Source organism: Hemiscyllium ocellatum, chromosome 19 (genome assembly GCF_020745735.1).
Source record: "Hemiscyllium ocellatum isolate sHemOce1 chromosome 19, sHemOce1.pat.X.cur, whole genome shotgun sequence".
Taxonomy (NCBI): domain Eukaryota; kingdom Metazoa; phylum Chordata; class Chondrichthyes; order Orectolobiformes; family Hemiscylliidae; genus Hemiscyllium; species Hemiscyllium ocellatum.
The window spans coordinates 6,220,704-6,240,915 of record NC_083419.1 but is presented as its reverse complement, the minus strand read 5'-3'; the positions used below and the strand labels follow the sequence as shown (position 1 = coordinate 6,240,915).

At 42.6% G+C, this 20,212-nt stretch overlaps 1 protein-coding gene across 1 annotated transcript in view; it reads left to right on the top strand.

Moving 5' to 3' along the window:
• Positions 1 to 268: 268 nt before the first annotated feature.
• Positions 269 to 20,212, top strand: part of LOC132824618 (protein kinase C-binding protein NELL2-like) — a 345,067-nt gene continuing 325,123 nt past the window's right edge. The window contains exons 1-2 of the mRNA XM_060839217.1: positions 269 to 593; positions 1,812 to 1,940. Coding sequence (XP_060695200.1) covers positions 542 to 593; positions 1,812 to 1,940 — 181 coding nt within the window. The 5' untranslated portion in view covers positions 269 to 541. The remainder of the gene's footprint in view (positions 594 to 1,811; positions 1,941 to 20,212) is intronic.

The following is a 20,212-nucleotide window of genomic DNA, read 5'->3' as shown; positions in this document are numbered from 1 at the left end:
GAGGGGGAGGGACTGGCAGCTGGAAGTGTTAGCCATGAAATAAAGATCAGATTTTATCGCCGAGACTCTCTCTCTCTGATCTTGTTTCAAAGTCTTCCGGCTCTGGGGTTGGAGAGGAATTACTCCAGGCGCCCTAAGGGAAGCAGCTGGATAGATTTGGAAAGGTTTCTGGATGCTGAGAGCTCCACTCCTGTGAGGAAGCCACAGGGGGATGTAAATAGCCCTGAACTGCCAGTTGTTCTCTCTCTCTCTCTCTCTAGTTGCAACAGAACAGCGTGTCTCCCACCAGCGTCGCTGAAAGCGTCAGAGTCTCAGACAGAGCACATTGAGTCCAGTGGCTCTCAGCTCCCAGTCTCTGCCCGGATTTGCGAACGATGCTGTGAGGCTTGGGGGATGTGCTGCTGACGGTCTCCAGCGCGTTTCTGTCTCCACTTCAGCCGGCTCCCGGGCGCTGCTGACCGAGGGGAGAGAACCGGGAGACGATGGACTAACGGGCTCCACTCCTCTCTCTCTCTCTCACACACACACCCCTCCACACGCCATGGCCCCCGCGATCTTCAGGAGTCTCCTGGCACTTCTTCACATCGCCCAAGGTAAACAGCGCCTGCTTTTCCCCGGGTCTGACAGAGCCCGCAGTTAGACCCGGAGTTAGTGAGTAAGGGGGTTGGGTGGGGGGTGCGGAGGTAGGATTCACAGCCAGTGTAGGGAGATGTAGGCACGGACGCTGCAGAGATGGGCAGGAAGGAGTCATCCCCAGGTACAGAGAGTCAGCGGTGAACACATTATCAGATAAACAGATAGATCGAGTGAGTAGCTAGAGGGGAACAGGCAGTTCCCGACTTGCAAGGCTTTTAACTCGTTGTATATGGACAAGAGATTTATAGATACATAAGGGTCTACATCATATAGATTAACATTGATTACAAACCCTATAGATGGGTAAGGGCTTTTATACCGTATTGATGCAAAATGATCTGAATTAATATATAGATTAACGCTAATTTATAGATAGATATATAGATTAACACTAATTTATATAGATATATAGATTAACGCTAATTTATATAGATATATAGATTAACACTAATTTAACATCGTAGCAACGAATGTATTTTAATACTCTACAGATATACAGGGGGCTTAAACTACATATAGATTAGCATTGATTTCTCATCCTGTATATGGTCAAGTGCTTTAACGCTCTGTAGCTGTCCGAAGGGTTAAACAACGTATAGATTAGCATGAATTTCACACCCTATATATGGACGTACTTTAATCCTCTATCAATGTACAAGGGGCTTAAACAACACATAGATAAACCTTGACTTAACACTATCTATGGGTGTGCTTTAACTCTCTAGAGATGTACGTGAGGCTTAAGCAATATATAGATTAGCTTTCATTTAACACCCTGTGTACGGACAAAGGCTTTAACACGTGATGGATGTACAAGGGGTTTAAACACAGATAGATTCGCAATGTTTGAACAGTGTAGTGACCTTCTGGTCAATCAAACCAGTGGGCAGGTTTCTATTTCAGAGAGTACTTTTTTGTTGGGGTTATTTGCAATGCAGCCCTCTGTAAGGTTGGACAGGAGGCGATTGAGGGAGAGAAGCGAGATGCACTGAATTGCTGTCGCTTCCTCAATGCGAGTGACGTGAAAGTTAATAAAATATATACGAATGGGGGTCTGTGGTCGAGTTGTGTTTCTGTGGTTTGGAATTGGTCGGGTCTGGTCGGAATCAGTGACTTGTTTCTCATTCCCACCTGAGCGGTGATGGGAGGGGTAACTGACGGCGACTTGCTTTCAGTTCTAGGGTTCGGTGTTGATCCAGCCCAGGAAATCGACGTTTTCTCTGCACTGCAATTGAGCGATTCAACCGAGGGCATCGTCCAGGTCCAAGGATTTCACAGTGGAAGCCGCGCATTCCTGTTCCAAGGTAACAACATAACGCTGACAGAGTCCCCACTGAAACCCAGAACTAATGCTGGAGGTTACACGCGTGGGCTTTGCTCTCGCCCTGAAGTACACGAATTCAAGAGAACGTGGGGTTAAAAAGCAAAATACTCTAATCTGAAATGGTAATAGAGACCGCTGGAGAAACTCAGCAGGTGTGGCAGCATCTGTGGAGGGAGAAACAGGGTTAATGTTTCAAACGCATGAATAAGAGTCATACCAGACTTGTGATTCTGCCAGACCTGCTGTGCGTGTGTGTGTGTAAATACAGGGTTAATCCAAACCGTGAGAGTGGGACTGTGCTTGCATTGCGTTAAAATATAAAAACAAAAAAAATGGGATTCCTTTCTACTTCCGAATGAAACACATCGATGATTTATCGAAACTTTCTTCCTTGCGCTAGAAATAGCCATTAAATTAACCCAAAGCCATAAAGCTGGTCACTGGCATTTCCTTTACTAAGAACAGAGACCAGCCTGGTCGAGCAGGTAAATGTGTTCTCCAGATCTCGGGTTACTCAGCTCAGAAACAAAAAAAAAGTGTACCCCTCGATGAGTTAGCAAATGCTGCTTGGGAATAGGAAACAGAACAAATAAAAACAAAATCCCACAGAGAAAAACATTTCTGTTTGGACAGAATTAGACCGAATCATTTTTTGACAGGATCGTTTGCATTGAACCCTGTTATCCTTCTCCATAAACAGCTGGAGTGATCCTAGATTCCTACCTCGGGAGATTCCTTCCTTAGACTACAATGTGCACCAGTTACTGTCGTCCTCTTGCCCGGGAAGGGGATTGTAATCTTGACATTTCCTTTGTGTGGAGGCCGGTTTACTAAAGTTTCCCTGTATTGTTCGGAGGGTTACATCTTACATTAAAAAAAATCCTCATGTGAGGTGGCAAGGTGATTTTCTTACTGCCCATCCCTAATTGCCCCAGAGGGCAGTTAAAAGTCACCTACGTCTAGGCCAGACCAGGTGAAGACGGCAGATTTCCTTCCCTGAAGAACATTAGTGAACCAGGTAGGGTTTTATGACAACAGTCCTCACTGTCAAAATGCAGATTTCGATTGAATTTCACCATCTGCTACGGTACCTGTGTCTCACCATATCAACCTGAATGTGTGAATTAGAATCCACTGACATTACCACCACCTCCCATGTGGTCAATGACATATTGGCCTAAAAACAAATTAAAGATGTTTAAGTAGAACAAAGAACAGACCCTCTGGCTCACCATGATTATACTGACCATGATCTCATTTTAAACTAATCCCATCTGCCGGGCACATAGTCCATATCCTTCTATTCCCTGCCTGTTAATGTATCTTTTAGAAGTTGCTTTTATATCTGCTTCTACCACTTCCCTGAGCAGGTCGTTCCGGGTACCCACCACCCTGTGAGTAAAAAACTTGCCTCACACATCTCCTTTAAACCTCCCCCACCCCCACCTCACTCACCATAAACCTATGTCGCCTAGTATTTAACATTTCCATCCTGGGAAAAATAAGACACCGGCTATCTGCCCAATCCATGCCTTTAATGATCTTATATACTTCTTTCAGTTCACCCCTCAGTCTCTGACAAAAACAATCCAAATTTGTCCAATCTCTTCAAATAGTTAATAACACTCCAATCCAGGCAACATCCTAGAAAATCTTTTTTGTACCACTCCACATCCTTTTGATTTGATTTATTATTGTTACATGTACTGAGATACAGTAAAAAGTATTGTTTTAATGTTAACCAGAGAAACCATACCATGCGTAAGTACATCAAAGTAATAGGACAGAATGAAGAATATAGTGTTATAGCTACAGAGAAGGTGCAGAGAAAGGCCAATGAATACATGAGAGGTCTGTTCAAAAGTCCGATAACAGCAGGAAAAAGCTGTTCTTAAATCTGTTGGTACGTGTTTTCAAACTTCTGTATCTTCTGCCTGATTGAAGAGGATAGAAGAGAGTATAACCAGTGTGGTGATTATGTTGGCTGCTTTCCCAAGGCAGTGAGAAGTGTAGATGGAGTTAACGGATGGAAGACTGGTTTATGTGATGGACTTGGCTGCATTCACAACTTTCTGTAATTTCCTCTGGTCTTGGGCACTGCAGTTGCAATAGCAAGCTGTGAGGCACCTGGATAGAATGCTTTCTATGGTGCATCTACAAACATTGGTAAGGGTCAATGTGGACATGCTGAATTTATTTAGCCTCTGAGGGAGTAGAGATGTTGGTGTGCTTTCTTAACTGTAGCGTTAATGTGGATGGACGAGGACATCCTTCCTATAGTGTGGTGATCAGGAATACACACAATATTCCAAATGCGACCTAACTAAAGTTTTATAAAGTCACAGTGATGTTAAAATATCCAACTTAAAACCTTAGCATTCCTGATTGTATGTGCTTACTGTGCATAAGTTGGCTCCTGTGTTGTCTTCGTTAGAACAATGACTACACTGACTAGCTGCAATGTGATCGTTCTGAGATGTCATGGAGTTGTGAAAGTTGGAATACTAACATAAGCTTCTCCTTTGCTCAGCACAAGGCAGCATTAACAGTAACTTTTTTTTAGATGTAGCTATCTAATCTCTATACTTTGGAACAAAAACAAAAATTGCTGGAGAAACTCAGCAGGTCTGGCGGATTCTGGGACAGAAAACAGAATCAATGTCTTTGAGTCCGATGGCTCATCCTCAGAACTGGTTCAGAGTTCTGATGAAGTACAACTGTATCTCAAACGTTAACTCTGCTTTCTGTCCGTGGATGGCACCAAGTCCTGCTGAGTTTCTGTAGTAACTTCTGTTTTTGTTTCAGATTTTCAGCATCCGCAGTTTACTCCATACACAGGAGACTTCAGCAATGATTAAACATTAAATACCACTTACAGCTATGCTTCCCTTCTTTTGGAAATAATGTTAACTGCTTTTACTAAGCAAAGTTTGATTAATAACAGTTGAGAGAAACACCTTGGAATGTATAACTTTAATTAAAGGTCCATATAAATGTATGTTTTTGCAGGTTATCAGAACTAAATCAAAATGGTGGACAAATGCATTTTTGGCATAGGCATGTTCGCCATGACTTAATTACCAGAGAGTGATATTACTGACAAGACTAATGTTTATTTCACAACTTGAATTGCTTTTGATACAGTGTGGGAGTGTGGGGAGGCACTGTGCTTGAGTTCAGGTGGTAGTGATGGTTGGGAAAGTGGCAGTGGGCAGAGGCAGGAATGGGGAGACAGCTAAAGTAATGACTGCTTTCCCACCGAAATTGGAGAAAGGATATTACAAACCATTTCAGCTTTAATGGTGCAGAATTTACAATAACATTCAACTTACTGCATGTTCTATTCAAAAGATTGCTATGGTCTTGATACTTACAAAGCACCCTCCATATTAAGCGTGCAGCCTGAGGGCAAATATTGGAAATTATCCAAAATACAATGGAAATAAACTCTTTCTCTCTCTAACATCTTCCAGTCTGAAGTGCCATGATGTATTTACAATTCTTTTGATTCGTCATAAGGCACATAGCTTGAAACATTATACAGCTTCCAGCCCCTTGGTGATAGGTCATTCATGATAGGTGAGCTTCCTTCATTCCAGTCCCCCAGTGATTTCTTCAGTCTTTAGTGCATCTCTCAACAGGACTTTGGAATTTGTCAGTCTGAACCAAGGACAAATATTTGCGCTGGAAGACCAGCAAACCATGAATAGACCAAAGAGCATCTTGCATGGAATTGACGCTCTTCCAGGTCTTGTTGATGTTTGTTTTGCTGGGCACCCTTGGGAACAGATAACCCTCGTCATGGAGTGCCTGTGATAAACCTCGACAAAAACCATTGCGTCTCTCTTCAAAATCTTCATTGCAAAGGCATATTCGACAAGGAGGTGAACAACAGTCTCTTACTCACTGCACCCTACTCAAGATCAGTATGTGTAGGGTAGTGATACTCTGAGCATACAGAATGGATTTGATAGAAAGGATATTTCTTACCACCAGGCACTTTATGTTATGTTGCTTGTTTGCAAGTTCTGGCAATGAAACATTCTGCCGAATGTATTTGGCAAAAATCTCAATGCAAGAACTGAAAAGAATAGGAGAGAGAGGGCAGTCTTCGCTGACTCTAGATTGGATCAGAAAGTTTTGTGCTTCCCACCTAGTGATCGAAACTGCACGCCATTTGTGTAGGGCAGTTGTATCCAATTCTGGATGCCATCCACAAACTGCATTTTGGACAGCACATCTGTCAATGAGGTGTGTAATATTCTGTTACAAGTCATTCTCCTGGTCTGGGCTGAGGAGGCAAGCATCCACTCTCTTGTCTCCATATCTCTCAGAGACCTTCCTGCAAGGGTGAGTTGCCAAGCCTGCAGCAGACCTGACCCAATTAGACCCAATTGCCCTCGGGTGGAATGTTGGAGTTAACATGTGAGATGAACCACCAATTTTTAATTTCCTCCTTCTTCTCTTTGTGCGTGTAGATGAAGGTGAGAATGTTTTTCCTCATGGATTCACATGTTCTCCTGAAGAGAAGCATTCCCTTGCAGCCTCTAGCTGGCCTTGGCCAAAAAAATGTCACACAGAGATGAATGTAGCTAGGCCCAAGAGACAATGCTTCTGAGAGGTTTACTCTTCTTAAAGGACTTGAAGGCCTTAGTCAACTCATCCTGAATTGGCAGTTCGTCAAGAATCGCATATAATGAGATCTGAGACCTTGGTGAAAGAGGTCAGGAATGACTGGGAGGTCACTCTTTCTGTGGGCTTCTCATTGGACAGTCTGGCTTAAGAATATTCCCTGATCCTCACATTCTCAGACTGCGATGACTTTATTCAGCCACTATATCCTTCAGGCTGCTGGTCACAGAGCTCTCTCTCTCTCTCTCTCTCTCTCTCTATACCTTTCTGGGAGAAGGATGATGTTAACATTACTGCCACACAGCACCAGAGACCCACCAGCCTCAGATGCCTCTCTATGTGGAGTTTGCGCATTCTCCCTGTGTCTGTGCGGGTTTCCTCTTGGAGTGAATCCAAAGACTTTCTGAGCCTCTGATAGAAAGAAACTCACTTATGTTGTAAATAGATGTAGAAAATGGATTTTCATCTGGGTAAATCTTTGATTGGCAGGAAGACACATTTCATGTGCAATTAAGAGCTCCATGGGGTCTTGAAACTGGAAGCTGGAAGGCTAATCAGATGCTGTCTCACCCTGAGCGAGGCAGTTGTCGGGTATAACTAACAGAGATGACTCCTCAATATGAAGATGTCCTCTCAGCCACTTTTCAAACAAGTTAATTTAAGAAAAGCACACAGAAACAAGTGACAAGGCCATTACTATGTGGATCTGGGTCTGGGTCTGGGTTGGAGGTGGAAGCTGACACACAGGATAATTTTTGACTTTATCTCTGTAAACCTATATGGAGAACTGGCACCCCGGCCTGGCACCTTTTAGGGCAGTTCCCACACCCCTCTACTTCACACCCAGCCCTGCGCTCCCCTTCCTCACCCCGTTGCTTCAGAAAACTGGTGAGCAATCACAAAATCTCAGTGACCTCCTTAATCCATCTTTAGCAATTCACCAAATACCCTCAATTGCTTGTCTGCCAATCGGGGAAATGGGTGGTATTTCTGAGCATGGGACTCATGCTAGATGTTGGAAACAATGCCCTGAACCTGACACGTTACAGCCAATACTGGAAGTTCCAGACCTCCCCGCAAACTCTGCCTATGTCCTTGATCGCACTGGGGGACACAAAATCAGTCCTGTACCTTTATTTCTAAAGCAATTGCCCATGTGCCTTCCTAAGCCAGATGCAAAGACTTGCACACCTACATTCCCAGGTGTTTGTTCCTGCATCACATTTGAAATTGTGCCATGCTGTCGATATTGTCACTCCTTGTTCTTCCTCCCAAAATGAGTTACATCAGCTTTCTCCATGCTGTACCTTATCTCTCATGGTAAAAACAATGACTGTAGATGCTGGAAACCAGATTCTGGATTAGTGGTGCTGGAAGAGCACAACAGTTCAGGCAGCATCCGAGGAGCAGTAAAATTGACGTTTTGGGCAAAAGCCCTTCATTAAGAATAAAGGCAGAGAGGCTGAGGGTGGAGAGATAAATGAGAGGAGGGTGGGAGTGAGGAGAAAGTAGCATAGAATACAATAGGTGGGTGGGGGAGGGGATGAAGGTGATAGGTCAGGGAGGAGGGTGGAGTGGATAGGTGGAAAAGAAGATAGGCAGGTAGGACAGGTCATGGGGACAGTGCTGAGCTGGAAGTTTGGAACTAGGATGAAGTGGGGGAAGAGGAAATGAGGAAACTGTTGAAGTCCACATTGATGCCCTGGGGTTGAAGTATTCCGAGGCAGAAGATGAGGCGTTTTTCCTCCAGGCATCTGGTGGTGAGGGAGCGCTAGTGAAGGAGGCCCAGGACCTCCATGTCCTCAGCAGAGTGGTAGGGGGAGTTGAAATGTTGGGCCACAGGGCGGTGTGATTGATTGGTGCGGGTGTCCCGGAGATGTTCCCTAAAACGCTCTGCTAGGAGGTGTCCAGTCTCCCCAATGTAGAGGAGACCACATCGGGAACAACGGACACAATAAATGATATTGGTGGATGTGCAGGTAAAACTTTGATGAATGTGGAAGGCTCCTTTAGATGGAGGTGAGGGAGGAGGTGTGGGCGCAGGTTTTACAGTTCCTGCGGTGGCAGGGGAAGGTGCCAGGATGGGAGGGTCGGTTGTAGGGGTGTGTGGACCTGACCAGGTAGTCACGGAGGGAACGGTCTTTGCGGAAGGCGGAAAGGGTTTGTTTCACCAGTCTGTCCCTGTTCTTCTGAATTTTTTATAACCTGCAATTTTTCTTACTATGTCCCTGTCTTTTGTATCATCTGCAAATTAGGCTTTCAGATACAATTCCAGATCATTATTATATATCAAAAGAAACATTTCCTTCCAGTCTAAGAGACAATTGTTTACCATTACTTTCTATGTTCCCCCTGTTCCTTGATTTCATATCCATGCAGTGACAGTCCTTTTAATCCCATGAGCTTCAATTGTGCTGAATGGTTGATTATCTGGCATCATATGAAAAGCCCTTTGAAAGTCCGTACATTTATCATCTACATTACACTCATCAATCCTCTCCATTACTTCATCAAAGAACTCAATCAAGTTAGTCAAACATGATTTGCCTTTAAGGATCTGTGCTGCTTTCGTTTATTAACTCATATTTTTCCACCAAATTAATTTTTCTAGACATTTCCCCACCCCGATGTCAAGCCATCTGGCCAGATTTATATCTCTCCCCTTTTTTGAACATGATATAACACTTGCAAGACTTCAGTCCTTTAGCACAGACCCCATAACTAAGAAAGATTATGGACTTAGCAGCTGTAAATCCCATAATTTATTCCCTCAGTAGCTGGGGTCAGACTGGAATTTTTTTTCCACACTGAGCACTACCCATCCTTTAAGTGCTTCTTTTTAAAAAAAATTTATTTTATTAATTTCTCCACTGCCTCTTCCTTTGCTACAATATCGGCAATAGCCTCTTTAGTGAAGATAAATACAGTGGTCATTTCATGCCTCATCCATGACATCAGCTTCCACATAAAGGTTCCCCTTACAGACACTGCTGACTCCTTATCTATTTTACCAATTAGATGTTTGTGAAATATTATAACTTTCCTTCAGTATTACCCACTAATTAATTCTCATACACTCCTTGCCCCCTTTTCAATTCTTTGTGCTTTTTGCCTTCAGCTTTGATGTGAACACAGTATTCTTATAAGCCTCTAATTTCTGTTACATGTTGCTCTCGATCTCTTTACTCACTCATAGACCCTGAACTTTGCAACTCCTTTCTTTCACCGTCAGGAATGTACCGGGTCTAACCTGAACTCAATCATCTTTGAAGATCTCCTGTTGCTCATTTACTGATTTAGCACCCGGCCTGATTCTATTCCACCTTGGCCAGGGCTCTTTAACCCAGTGAAATTACCTCCCTTCTGGTTGAATATTTTCACATTTACTTTTTACTTATTCTTTTCCATAATTACCTGAAATCTAATGATCCTGGGATCGCTGTTTCTCAAACATTCTCCCACCTGAACAAACTCCTTCCTCACTTCATTCCCCAAAACTAGATCCAACTTTTCTCCTTTTCCTATTTGGTTGGCAACAGGATGACCAAAGAAATTCTTACACATTCCAGGAATTCCTCCTTCCCTTTGGCCTTTGCATCATTTTCTCAGACTTTATTAGGATGATGGAAGTCTCCCTTTATTGCTACTGCAAATGTTATTGTCTCTCATTGCAACTTGTCTGCAAAATTTCCTCCATTAACACCTTCTCATTAATTGGTAGCCTAAATTATAAACCAGCAACATAATAGCATCTTTATTGTTCCTTGTTCCTGATCAAATGGATTGTGCTTCTGATTTCTCAAGTAAACTATTCCTTTCAAATGTGTTGCATTATCATCTTTGATGGACATTGCTATTTAGCGCCTCAGTCCTGAATTTCTTTCCTTCCCTATTTTGTTGGGAGCCAATTTGCTCAGTTGGCTAGGTGGATGGAACGTGATTCACAATAATGCTAACAGCATTGGTATTTGATTCCTGTTCTGACTAAGGTCGACTTGGGACCTGCTGCCTTGCCCTGCTCCGAGGTTGTAAGGCATTAGGAAATGGCACATTAGGAAACCTCAGTGGACAATGAACGAAGGACCTGAGTGATTGATCTTGCATTGATACATCTTGGCCAGGGATAGCAAAGCTGAGATTTAGAGCTCTGTGCATTAAACATGGGAATGGGAGTCTACGAAGGCAACTGACTCCCTCCCTCTGCTAATGATCCAACTCCAAATAACTATGTACCAGCAAGCTTCTCAAACCTTGCTATTAAAGCTCTTCCCCCCCCCCCCCCCCCCCACCTCTCCCACTCCCCTGGACCCCTCCAAACCAGGAGAGGCTGGCATCTCATGGATCCGAGAGATTACTGCTGGAGCCCTAGGCCTTAGTGGTTTCAATGGCAAGGATGGCAGATGAGATGGGATTTGTGGAGTGAGAGGGGTACGTTACAAGGGCTGGGCTGACATTCTGCAGGCAATTCCTTGTCCCTTAATCTTTGCTTCCTATCCCCCAGATTAGGGCAAATCCTTTAGCCCAGTTGGCCAGTTGAGCTGATTTCCAGTTGGGAACCAGACACCTTTCTCACTTGCCAGGGAGGCAGGCAGTTTTGCTGGTGGTGAGTTGAGGCCCTTGAGTTGTTGTTAGTTGAGGAGGGGCCTAACTGTCCTTCTTGCCCAACATTCAATTATTGAGGAGCTGCAATGAGGGCGAATATCTCTCTGGGGGCAACTTGCCCTTTTGCCATCTTCCACACCACCTCCAGGGAGGAGAACATCATATGTTTACCCTTGTTCTTATTTGAATGTAGTCTCAGTCTTTATATCATAACCTTATGTGATCACTTGAAGCTGTACCTCACTAACTTTATTTAAAGTGTTCCATGCATTTTCACTTAATCTAAACCCGTCTTTGTCTAATCTTCATTTCCTCCATCTGAACCCTTGAGTTTCTAGGTCCATTCTTCATTTTCATGGTATTTGTCTCTCCTTTGTGCACTTCAAATCCTTTGTGCACCAAATACCTTCTGCCTAATGAATTAGCCTAATAACTTTGTGACATGAGTTTCAATCATATCCCACGGCACCACTTAACCTCTGTGTATACTCACCGGTCATTGCTGTAGTATAACCTGCCCATTTTGTACAGGTTGTTCCTGATCAGAATGGGCCCTACTGAGCCCTTCGTTGCATTCTAAGATATACTGTGGTGCAAAGTAGATGGTGAATTTGCAACAGCAGTGATTGCATTCCAAAAGTAATTTATCCAAGATCATTTTCACTTGATGATGGGACAGCAAAGTATGACTCCGTAGCAGGTCAGTCACCAACAATGAACCCTGCTTTATTTTCCTTCTCTCTGAAAATAAGAACATAAGGAACAGAAGCAGGAGTAGGCCACTCAGCCCCTCAGGCCTGCTCCACACCATTAGGTACGATCATGGATGGTCTCATCTCTGCTTCAAATTTACTTTCCTGCCCGCTCTCCAAACCTGTTAATCCATTAACAGGGTGGAATAGTGCCTCAGTGGTTAGCACTGCTGCCTCACAGCACCAGAGACCCAGATTCGATTCCACCCTCAGTTGACTGTCTGTGTGGAATGTGCACATTCTCCCTGCATCTGCGTGGGTTCCCTCTGGGTGCTCCGATTTCTTCCCATAGTCCAAAGATGTGCAGGTAAGGGGGTTTGGCCAAGCTAAATTGCCCCATAGTTTCCAGGAGTGTACAGGTTAGGTGGAGTAGCCATGGGGAATTCAGGATTGTAGGGATAGGGTTGGTGGAGGGGGTGCTCTTCAGTAGGTCAGTGTGGACTTGATGGACTGAATGGCCTGTTTTCACACTGTAGGGATTCAATTACTAATTAAAACTCCATCTATCGCCTCCTTAAATTGACACAATATCCCAGCATCCACCACATCCTGGGGTATGGAATTCCACAGATCCGCGATCCTTTGGGAGAGGTAATTTCTCCTCAGCTCTGTTTAAAATCTGTCACCCCTTATCCTAAAGCTATGATCTCTCAGATTGCCTCACATGAGGAAACATCCTTTCTATGTCTGCTTTGTCAATCCACTTCAGCATCTTTTGTACCTCAGTTAGACCTCCCCTCAATTCTTCGAAGCACCAGAGAGTATTGGCCTAAACTGCTCAATGTCTCTTTGTAAGACATGCCCCTCATCTCTGGAATGAGTGGCGATCTAAGTTGATCAATTTGCATTCTCAGGGAAAAATGACAACTGACCCTGTTGTAGAAAGTGCTTTGAGAATTTTTAACCTTAATAAGACACTCCATGAACATATATGTAGTGTTTTTCTCTATGGAGGTCTTGGCTTGCGCTAAAAGGTAAGGCAATAGTTCTGTTTTCAGGAGCTTCAGGTTGACTGTTTAGAAACAGGATTTATTCAATTTCAAAATATGGTGTCCAGGGTGATTGGACTGCCATGACTTTGAAAATACTGGAATATCAGACAATATTATTTAAAAGGAAAATACTGCGTATGCTGGAAGTCTGAAACAGGATAAAACGGTAACTCAGCATTCATAGAGACAGAAATAGAGGTAATGCTACAAGTTCAGCATGGCCTTTCTTTGGAACTGTTGATTACACGCCTCTAATGGACCCGTGACATTTTCCAATCAAAAATTTAAAATTGTAGGGCTATGCAGAAAGATGTTGTGAAACTTGAAAGGGATCAGAAAAGATTTACAAAGGTGTTGCTAGGTTTGGAGGGTTTGAGCTACAGGGAGAGGCTGAATAGGTTGGGGCTATTTTCACTGGAGCGTCGGAGGCTGAGGGGTGACCTTATAGAAGTTTATGAAATCATGAGGGGCATGGACAGGGTGAACAGTCAATGTCTTTTCTCCAGGATAGGGGAATCCAAAACTAGAGGACATAGGTTTAGGGTGAGAGGGGAAAGATTTAAAAGGAAACTAAGGGGCGAGTGTTGTACATGTCTGGAATGAGGAAGTGGTGGAGGCTGGTACAATTGCAACTTTTAAAAGGCATCTGGATGGGTACATGAATAGGAAGGGTTTAGAGGGACGTGGGGCAAATGGGACTAGATTAATTTAGGATATCTGGTCAGCATAGACGAGTTGAACCGAAGGGTCTGTTTCCGTGCTGTACATCTCTCTATAACTGGGTAAAATATGGGGGCTGTTTGGATTAGCACTTCAAAATGCTGTCACAGAAACAATAGGCCGAATGGCTTCATTTCTGTGCTGAGTTTTTCAATCAATATATAATGATGGGCATGTGACCCTCCCTGAGTTATTTTCCCATATTTGTGGCATCCACACAATTGTACAACTGAAGATATATGAAGGAGGGAAATGTTTTTCCTGTATTTTTATTGAAATGCCATGAATCTCTTGGGTTGCTTCTTTGTTGTTTATCAACATTACACCAAAATTACAGCAGCACAAAGGGTTATCATCTCCTGCGCTGGTGCACTTCTGTCCTTACATTTGAGAAATGAACAAGAGAGTTGTTAAAAACAAACTATGACTAGAATGGACCTTGTGTTTAACAATGGATAGATGAGCTTAAAAGACAGGACATGGAAATGAAAATGAGGCATGAATAAATGATTCTTTCTCTAAATGATGTCCCACTTCACAACTTGATACTAACAATAAAGGATGGCCAAGGTCAAATATACAAAATATAAAGTGGAAAGCGAAGAAGAGTGAAAACAGACATTGTATGCATTTTATGTGAAATTACTTACTTTGCATCATGATCAGTCACAGGCATAAATCCCAAAGGGACTGTCTTTTTTAGGGGATGTGTATTTTGCACATGAATTACAGTGAGCAAAGGAAGAGATTGGATGAGCTGAAATAAAAAAGGAAATGGACGAAGAAACATAAAGAGACCTGTGAAATTTTGCTTAGTCTGAAAAAAAAACAGACAGGGAGATGTGAACTGCACTTTACCAACATGGACAACTTTGCATGAGCAATAGATAGCAAAGAATAAAAATTGAGAGCAGGTGACAGGAGACAGGCAAGAATTCCATGAAGAAAGAACAAAGGAAAATGGGTGTGGATCGACCGCATTAATATTTATAAATGGCAACACAATATTGTTTGAATTTTATTATTCATGTTACCATCAGGCAACAGGCAAATCACAGCTACTGAGGTAATTGGATTTTGAAGGTATTCCACCCTAGCTCAGTTCAAAGCATGTTATAAAGAATTCTGAAAGCTGATTAAGGTTAATTAAGGTATGGTGAAGCTGCCAGGATGGGGAGGGTGCAATGAAATTAAGCTGAGAGAACCTTGCCTCCAAAGAAGCTAATGTATTTAAATCCATTGTCAATAACAAATGTTTTCGTGAACTCGTGTGAAATTCCTTTGTTGCAGTAGAGAACAGAGAAACGGCAACAGACATAGCTCAGCTCAATTCAACAAGATCGAAGGATTACTAAATGATAATACATGAATATTCACTTGCTGGAAAAGTAGCCAAGTGGATTTTGAGTCAAAATAATTATGGCAATTTTGGACAGAGCAATTTTTAAGTGAAAAGGAAAATACAGTGAATTTTACAAGGATGCAGAGTATTAGTCCTATGATATTTTCATTGTCAGTAAAGGTACATTTTAAGGTAGAAATACATTTTTGCAATTTTAGCTTATGTTGTCGCATGAAGATATATTTTCTGTTGTAATTTAAAGCATTTTGTTAGCCGTGGTGTGACATGTCTAAGGTGACAAGCGATAGATAAGTTTACAACTTCACAACTAGCAACCAGCCACAATAGGTTAGAAGTAGCTATGCAAATGTACGCAGTATCCTTAAACACCGAGGAATTAAGAGTGAGGAAGATCTCTTGCTGTACTGCCAGGGCCATCAAGTCACATTTAGCCAAGGCATAGGGATCACAGCTGTGTGTCTCTGCTCAGGGTTTTCAAGGAAGACTTAGTTATTGTCGCTGTCATTGTGCCTGATCCTGAGAGAGCTCACAGGCCAGTGTGAGAGGTAGGTTTGATTAGCTGGCAATTGAGCTTATATGAAATTAGATTTGGATGTAAATGAAACATAGAGCTTTGCCTGTTTTTAAAACCACAGAGTGATAAGGAGTGGTAGGGAGCTGGAAGGATTTCTCCTTATATGAAAGAATGCATTGATTCAGCCAGGATCTTCAATAGGCTGAAAATACAGACATAAATCATGTTTGGACACTCCCACATTTCAGACCTGCTAGCTCAGCTATAAGCTTGGCACAGATTTGCGAGCAGATTGCTTGCTGTGGACATTCAATTGGGAATTGGCTTTTGTTTTGTTATTGGGAAGAAGAGGAGGACCTTAAAAGAGGCATGCAAGAAGTACTGTTTCCAATAAAATGAATTAACCCTCAGATTAATTAATTGGTTAAAATGGGACTCATTTTTGAGCCTTCTGGAGTATTATCTAAAAGGGAAAAAAAATTAAAAATAAGTCTTGAGTCATCGCTTTGAGTGATGGGATTTTATTGGTCTTGATTTTTAAAGCATTTCCTGGTTGAAATCCCTCGATGTTCAATGTCTCATTGTGTAGTATATAACACATTCGCAATGGCTGAAGATGAACACTTTGATGTGATTGCTTCTGAACTGCTTCATCATTTATTGATGACTCTATTAAAGTTCCTCATGTGTTTGAATCATCTGAAGGGCTTGCCCTGGCTTTTCAAAGGAATGAAATACTATCTGCTCAGTGAAAATGGTCAGTTGACTGTTACGACTTCAGATCTTCGAAGTAAAAATCTGCCTGAGGAAGGTTATGAGCCTCGTTCCAGTTTTGCCCCTACGGCTGGAAGAACTACAGCAGGTTGAAGCAGGAAGATTGAAATAAATTTGCCCTTAGTCCTTATCAGTGTACCTGCAGTGGGATGGTCTTAATTCTCTGTGGCAAACTGTCTTGCCACCCACTTTCCCTCAACTAAATCCTGGGAGTATGGCTATAATAACTAGAAATGGGACCATAATTGCATTGTCTTTGTGGGGGGGCTGAGTCCTGATTATTAGGGTCCCACAGGAGGGTGCTTTTGACAAAAAAGAATCAAACATTTGTTTTTAGTTGGTGGTTGTAGAGGCTGAAGAATTCTGAGTGCTCATGTCTGCTCTGGTCAAGAAGCGACCAGTTTGTCTTGGTGCATAGCTTAGACCTCAATTTTACACTTTAAAGAATCCTAATGCCTCATTGGTAATTTGTCACAGCTATTGTTAACTCCGCTACCCAATTTCCATTCATGGTCCGAGTTCAAATCAGCTCTATCAAATTTATTAACATTCTGCTCCTCACAATTCCACATTATTTGGTTTTAATTATTTGTTAACCTCTGTGTCCTTTGAGAAACATTGTTTCAGGTAATTTGTCCCTTTTCTCAACCTTTTGGTCTTTGCGTAATTCAATTTTCCGCCTGCCCTTTTATTATTTGTGTCTTCTTGGAGCATGCATCACCGATTTTATCTGTTACAGAGCTAATGTTTCACCAAGGCGATGTCCTTGATTTGTAAGTCTTTAGCTGTGGGAGCTTGGATTAAGTGACAAAAATTTGGCATTCAGAAGATATCTTCTTTCGGGGAATCATTGCAGTTATAGGCAGTTAATTTGAACAGTCTGTTGACAAAGAATTGGACATCATTGTTGCATTAAATATCAAGCACGGGTAAGACTTAAAACAGAATGCTCCAGTGACAAAACAACACTTTTGAGACATTAATTGTCAGAATTGATAGACAAGTAAAAATATTTTAAGCAACTTTTCAAGGTTAATAAATCCCCCTCTCAATCCTGAATCGGCTGTCGTCTTGCCTGCAAGGTTATTGAAATGACTTCATTCTGTCTGGTGTTTCTGTACTATATTAGACAGCAGAGGTCAGCTGTGCGTAGCTTTCTAAATGACCTTTAATCAATAAGGTCAAACCACAACTAGGTTGCTGTTTGACCTTGTTAAACGGAAGCCATAGTTCTGTGAAACTTAACAATTCCACTTGTGACTTAACGAATCCATGATGAATGGAAATTCTAAGATATGTAAGAAAGCTTGTGTAAGGCAATCAATCTACAGGGAAATAGATCCTGTGTTTGGTGATGTGTTAATAGCAGAGAACTATAATGTGAAAACATTGAGTATTCATGCAGTGATTCTGGACAATATAATTTCTATGCTCAAACATGTTAATTTCGTTTTGCAAATAATGAATGTCCTTTCATAAAGTTAACAACGAATCATTGGAGCCATTGCACCTAGTTTTCTCTTTCACCATATATTCAGTAATCTGGTATACCTGCCATAGAAACCACTCAAAAATCCATGGAAATTAATATTGAGTTGGTTTGTAACAGGGAGGCAGTGTATCTCCATTAGATCACCCACCAAGTGGTAGAAATAATGAATTATTTTCTCTTATCTTCGCGAAGTTGGTCCACCATATGCCATTTTCTTCTTCATTATCTACTTCTCTCCCTCTCTTCCGTTATTTCTTTTCCTAAAAAGGTTACACTTTTCCTGTACTTTCCCTCTCTCTCTTTTCTTATAACGTCTCCTGGTTTGTCACATGGCCTTGATATTGCTCAGGAATTGAGCAGGGTGAATGAGAGTCCATCAGTAAGAGGTGGATGTGCCAAAGCTGGGGGTGTGAAGGCCTGCTGTTGTTAATAGTGAGGCCCTATTTACATAGATGACCGCTGAGCCATACACTGAAAGCAACCAGATTGATGGCCTGGGATAGACTGTCCATTGTATAACTTCATAACTGCTATTAATTTTAATAAATATCCAGCTGGTTCATTAATGTCCTTTAGGGAAAGAAATCTTCCATCTTTACCTGTTCTGGTTTACATGTGACTCCAGAACCACGGCAATGGGATTGACACTTAACTATCCTCTGGGTAATTAGGGATGGGCAATAAATGATTGGCCAAGTGACGTTCATGTCCCAAGGAAAAAAAATTATTAATATTCATTGCAAACCCCCCACTTGCAGAGTGACCGTGACAATACTTTCTCACACCCTGCTTCCTGGAAGGACTCCATTGCATTCTCCCAGTTTCTCGACACACCACGGGCCCTGAACTGTTTTCAACCCATTTCTTGCACTTCTGCCCTCACACCTTACCCACCCTCCCACGGTGGGGTTCCTCTGGTTTCAATTTCCACCCCGTCAGTCTCCGTATTCAGAACGTCATAGAGTGATGGAGAAGCTCCCCCCTCCACCCCCTTGAAAGTCCTAGAAACACAGGAAAATTCAGATCAATCAGAAAACATAAGGGCATGCTGGGGAGCTGCTCCTCCAATTGCAGACTGGTTCTTTCCCATGCTTGCTGCTGATAGGCTCACTCATGGTCCTATCAGCAACAAACACAGGAGGGAAATCTGTGAATGGAGGAACAACGGGCATTTGGATAAGTAAGTGATAGCATTCAGATAGTCACCTGGCTCCCTTTAACTAAGATTGAGGTCAAGAGGCTTTTGCAGAGGCTGGGATCAGAGATGCCTTTTGTTGAGGTCAGAACCAGGAGTGTAGATGGGGGCCTTTAGGTGAGGCTAGGATGGATCCCAGAGCTCTGTTTGCCAGGTCCTGGGTGAGTCAGCTTTCTGGGGTGGGTAGGTGTGGAAGGAGGGGGCGAGATGCCTGCAAGACTAATGCAGGGGAAGAAACGATCTGTGAGATACATGTGGGTGGAATATGGCTTTTTGCATGTAGAAGGATGTGCCAATTATTCAGAAAGAATGGGTTGGGAGTGGAATAAGAAAGCTGCAAGAGGATTATTGGGGTGAAGGGATCTGCGAGGAAGGGTTGAGAGAGAGAATGCAATGGAAAGAGACAACTTAAACCTGTCAGCTGTGATGATGCTGTGGCTTTAAAAGGTTATTTTATCCTGTTTTTTTAACGAAAGTTTGTAAAGCAGAGGCACAGAGCAGTCTATTAAAGGCACTAGAGTAAGGCCTTGGGATTGATTCTTAGAGGTTGAAACAACATAAGTAGCTTGGATGGGTGTGGCCAGCTCTCTCAGACTAGGATGTTGAGGGTTTTGGTTTAGCTTTTAGGTTTAGGGCTCTGAGCTGTTGTGGGCCTGAAGAAGCGGAAGCTATCTTTTCCTCTCTCTTTACAACCAAAAGTTGGGGGTTCACTTCCTAGGCTGCTGGATTCCATTTGAGACAAAATATTCCAGAATAAGGTGGGTGAATTTGCCGCGTGGGTTAGTATCTGGAATTTTATGCTGTGGACATTTCAGAGACATGGATAGATCAGGGACAGGATTGGTTGTTGCGGGTTCTTGGATTTAGATGTTTCAGTAAGAACAGAGAAAATGGTAAGGTGAGTGGGGGGGGTGGCGCGGTAGCATTGTTAGTTAGTACTATGGCTGCAGAAAGGCTGTTTGAGGACTCATCAACTGAGGTAGCATGGGCTGAGGTTGGAAACAGAAAAGGAGAGGTCACCCTGTTGGGAGTTTTCTACAGGCCTCCGAATAGTTCCAGAGATATAGAGGAAAGGATCGCAAAGATGATTCTCAATAGGAGCGAGAGCGACAGGGGAGTTGTAATGGGAGATTTTTACTTTCCAAATATTGACTGGAAATACTATAGTTTAAGCACTTTAGATGAGTCAGGCTTTGTACAATGTGTGCAGGAGAGT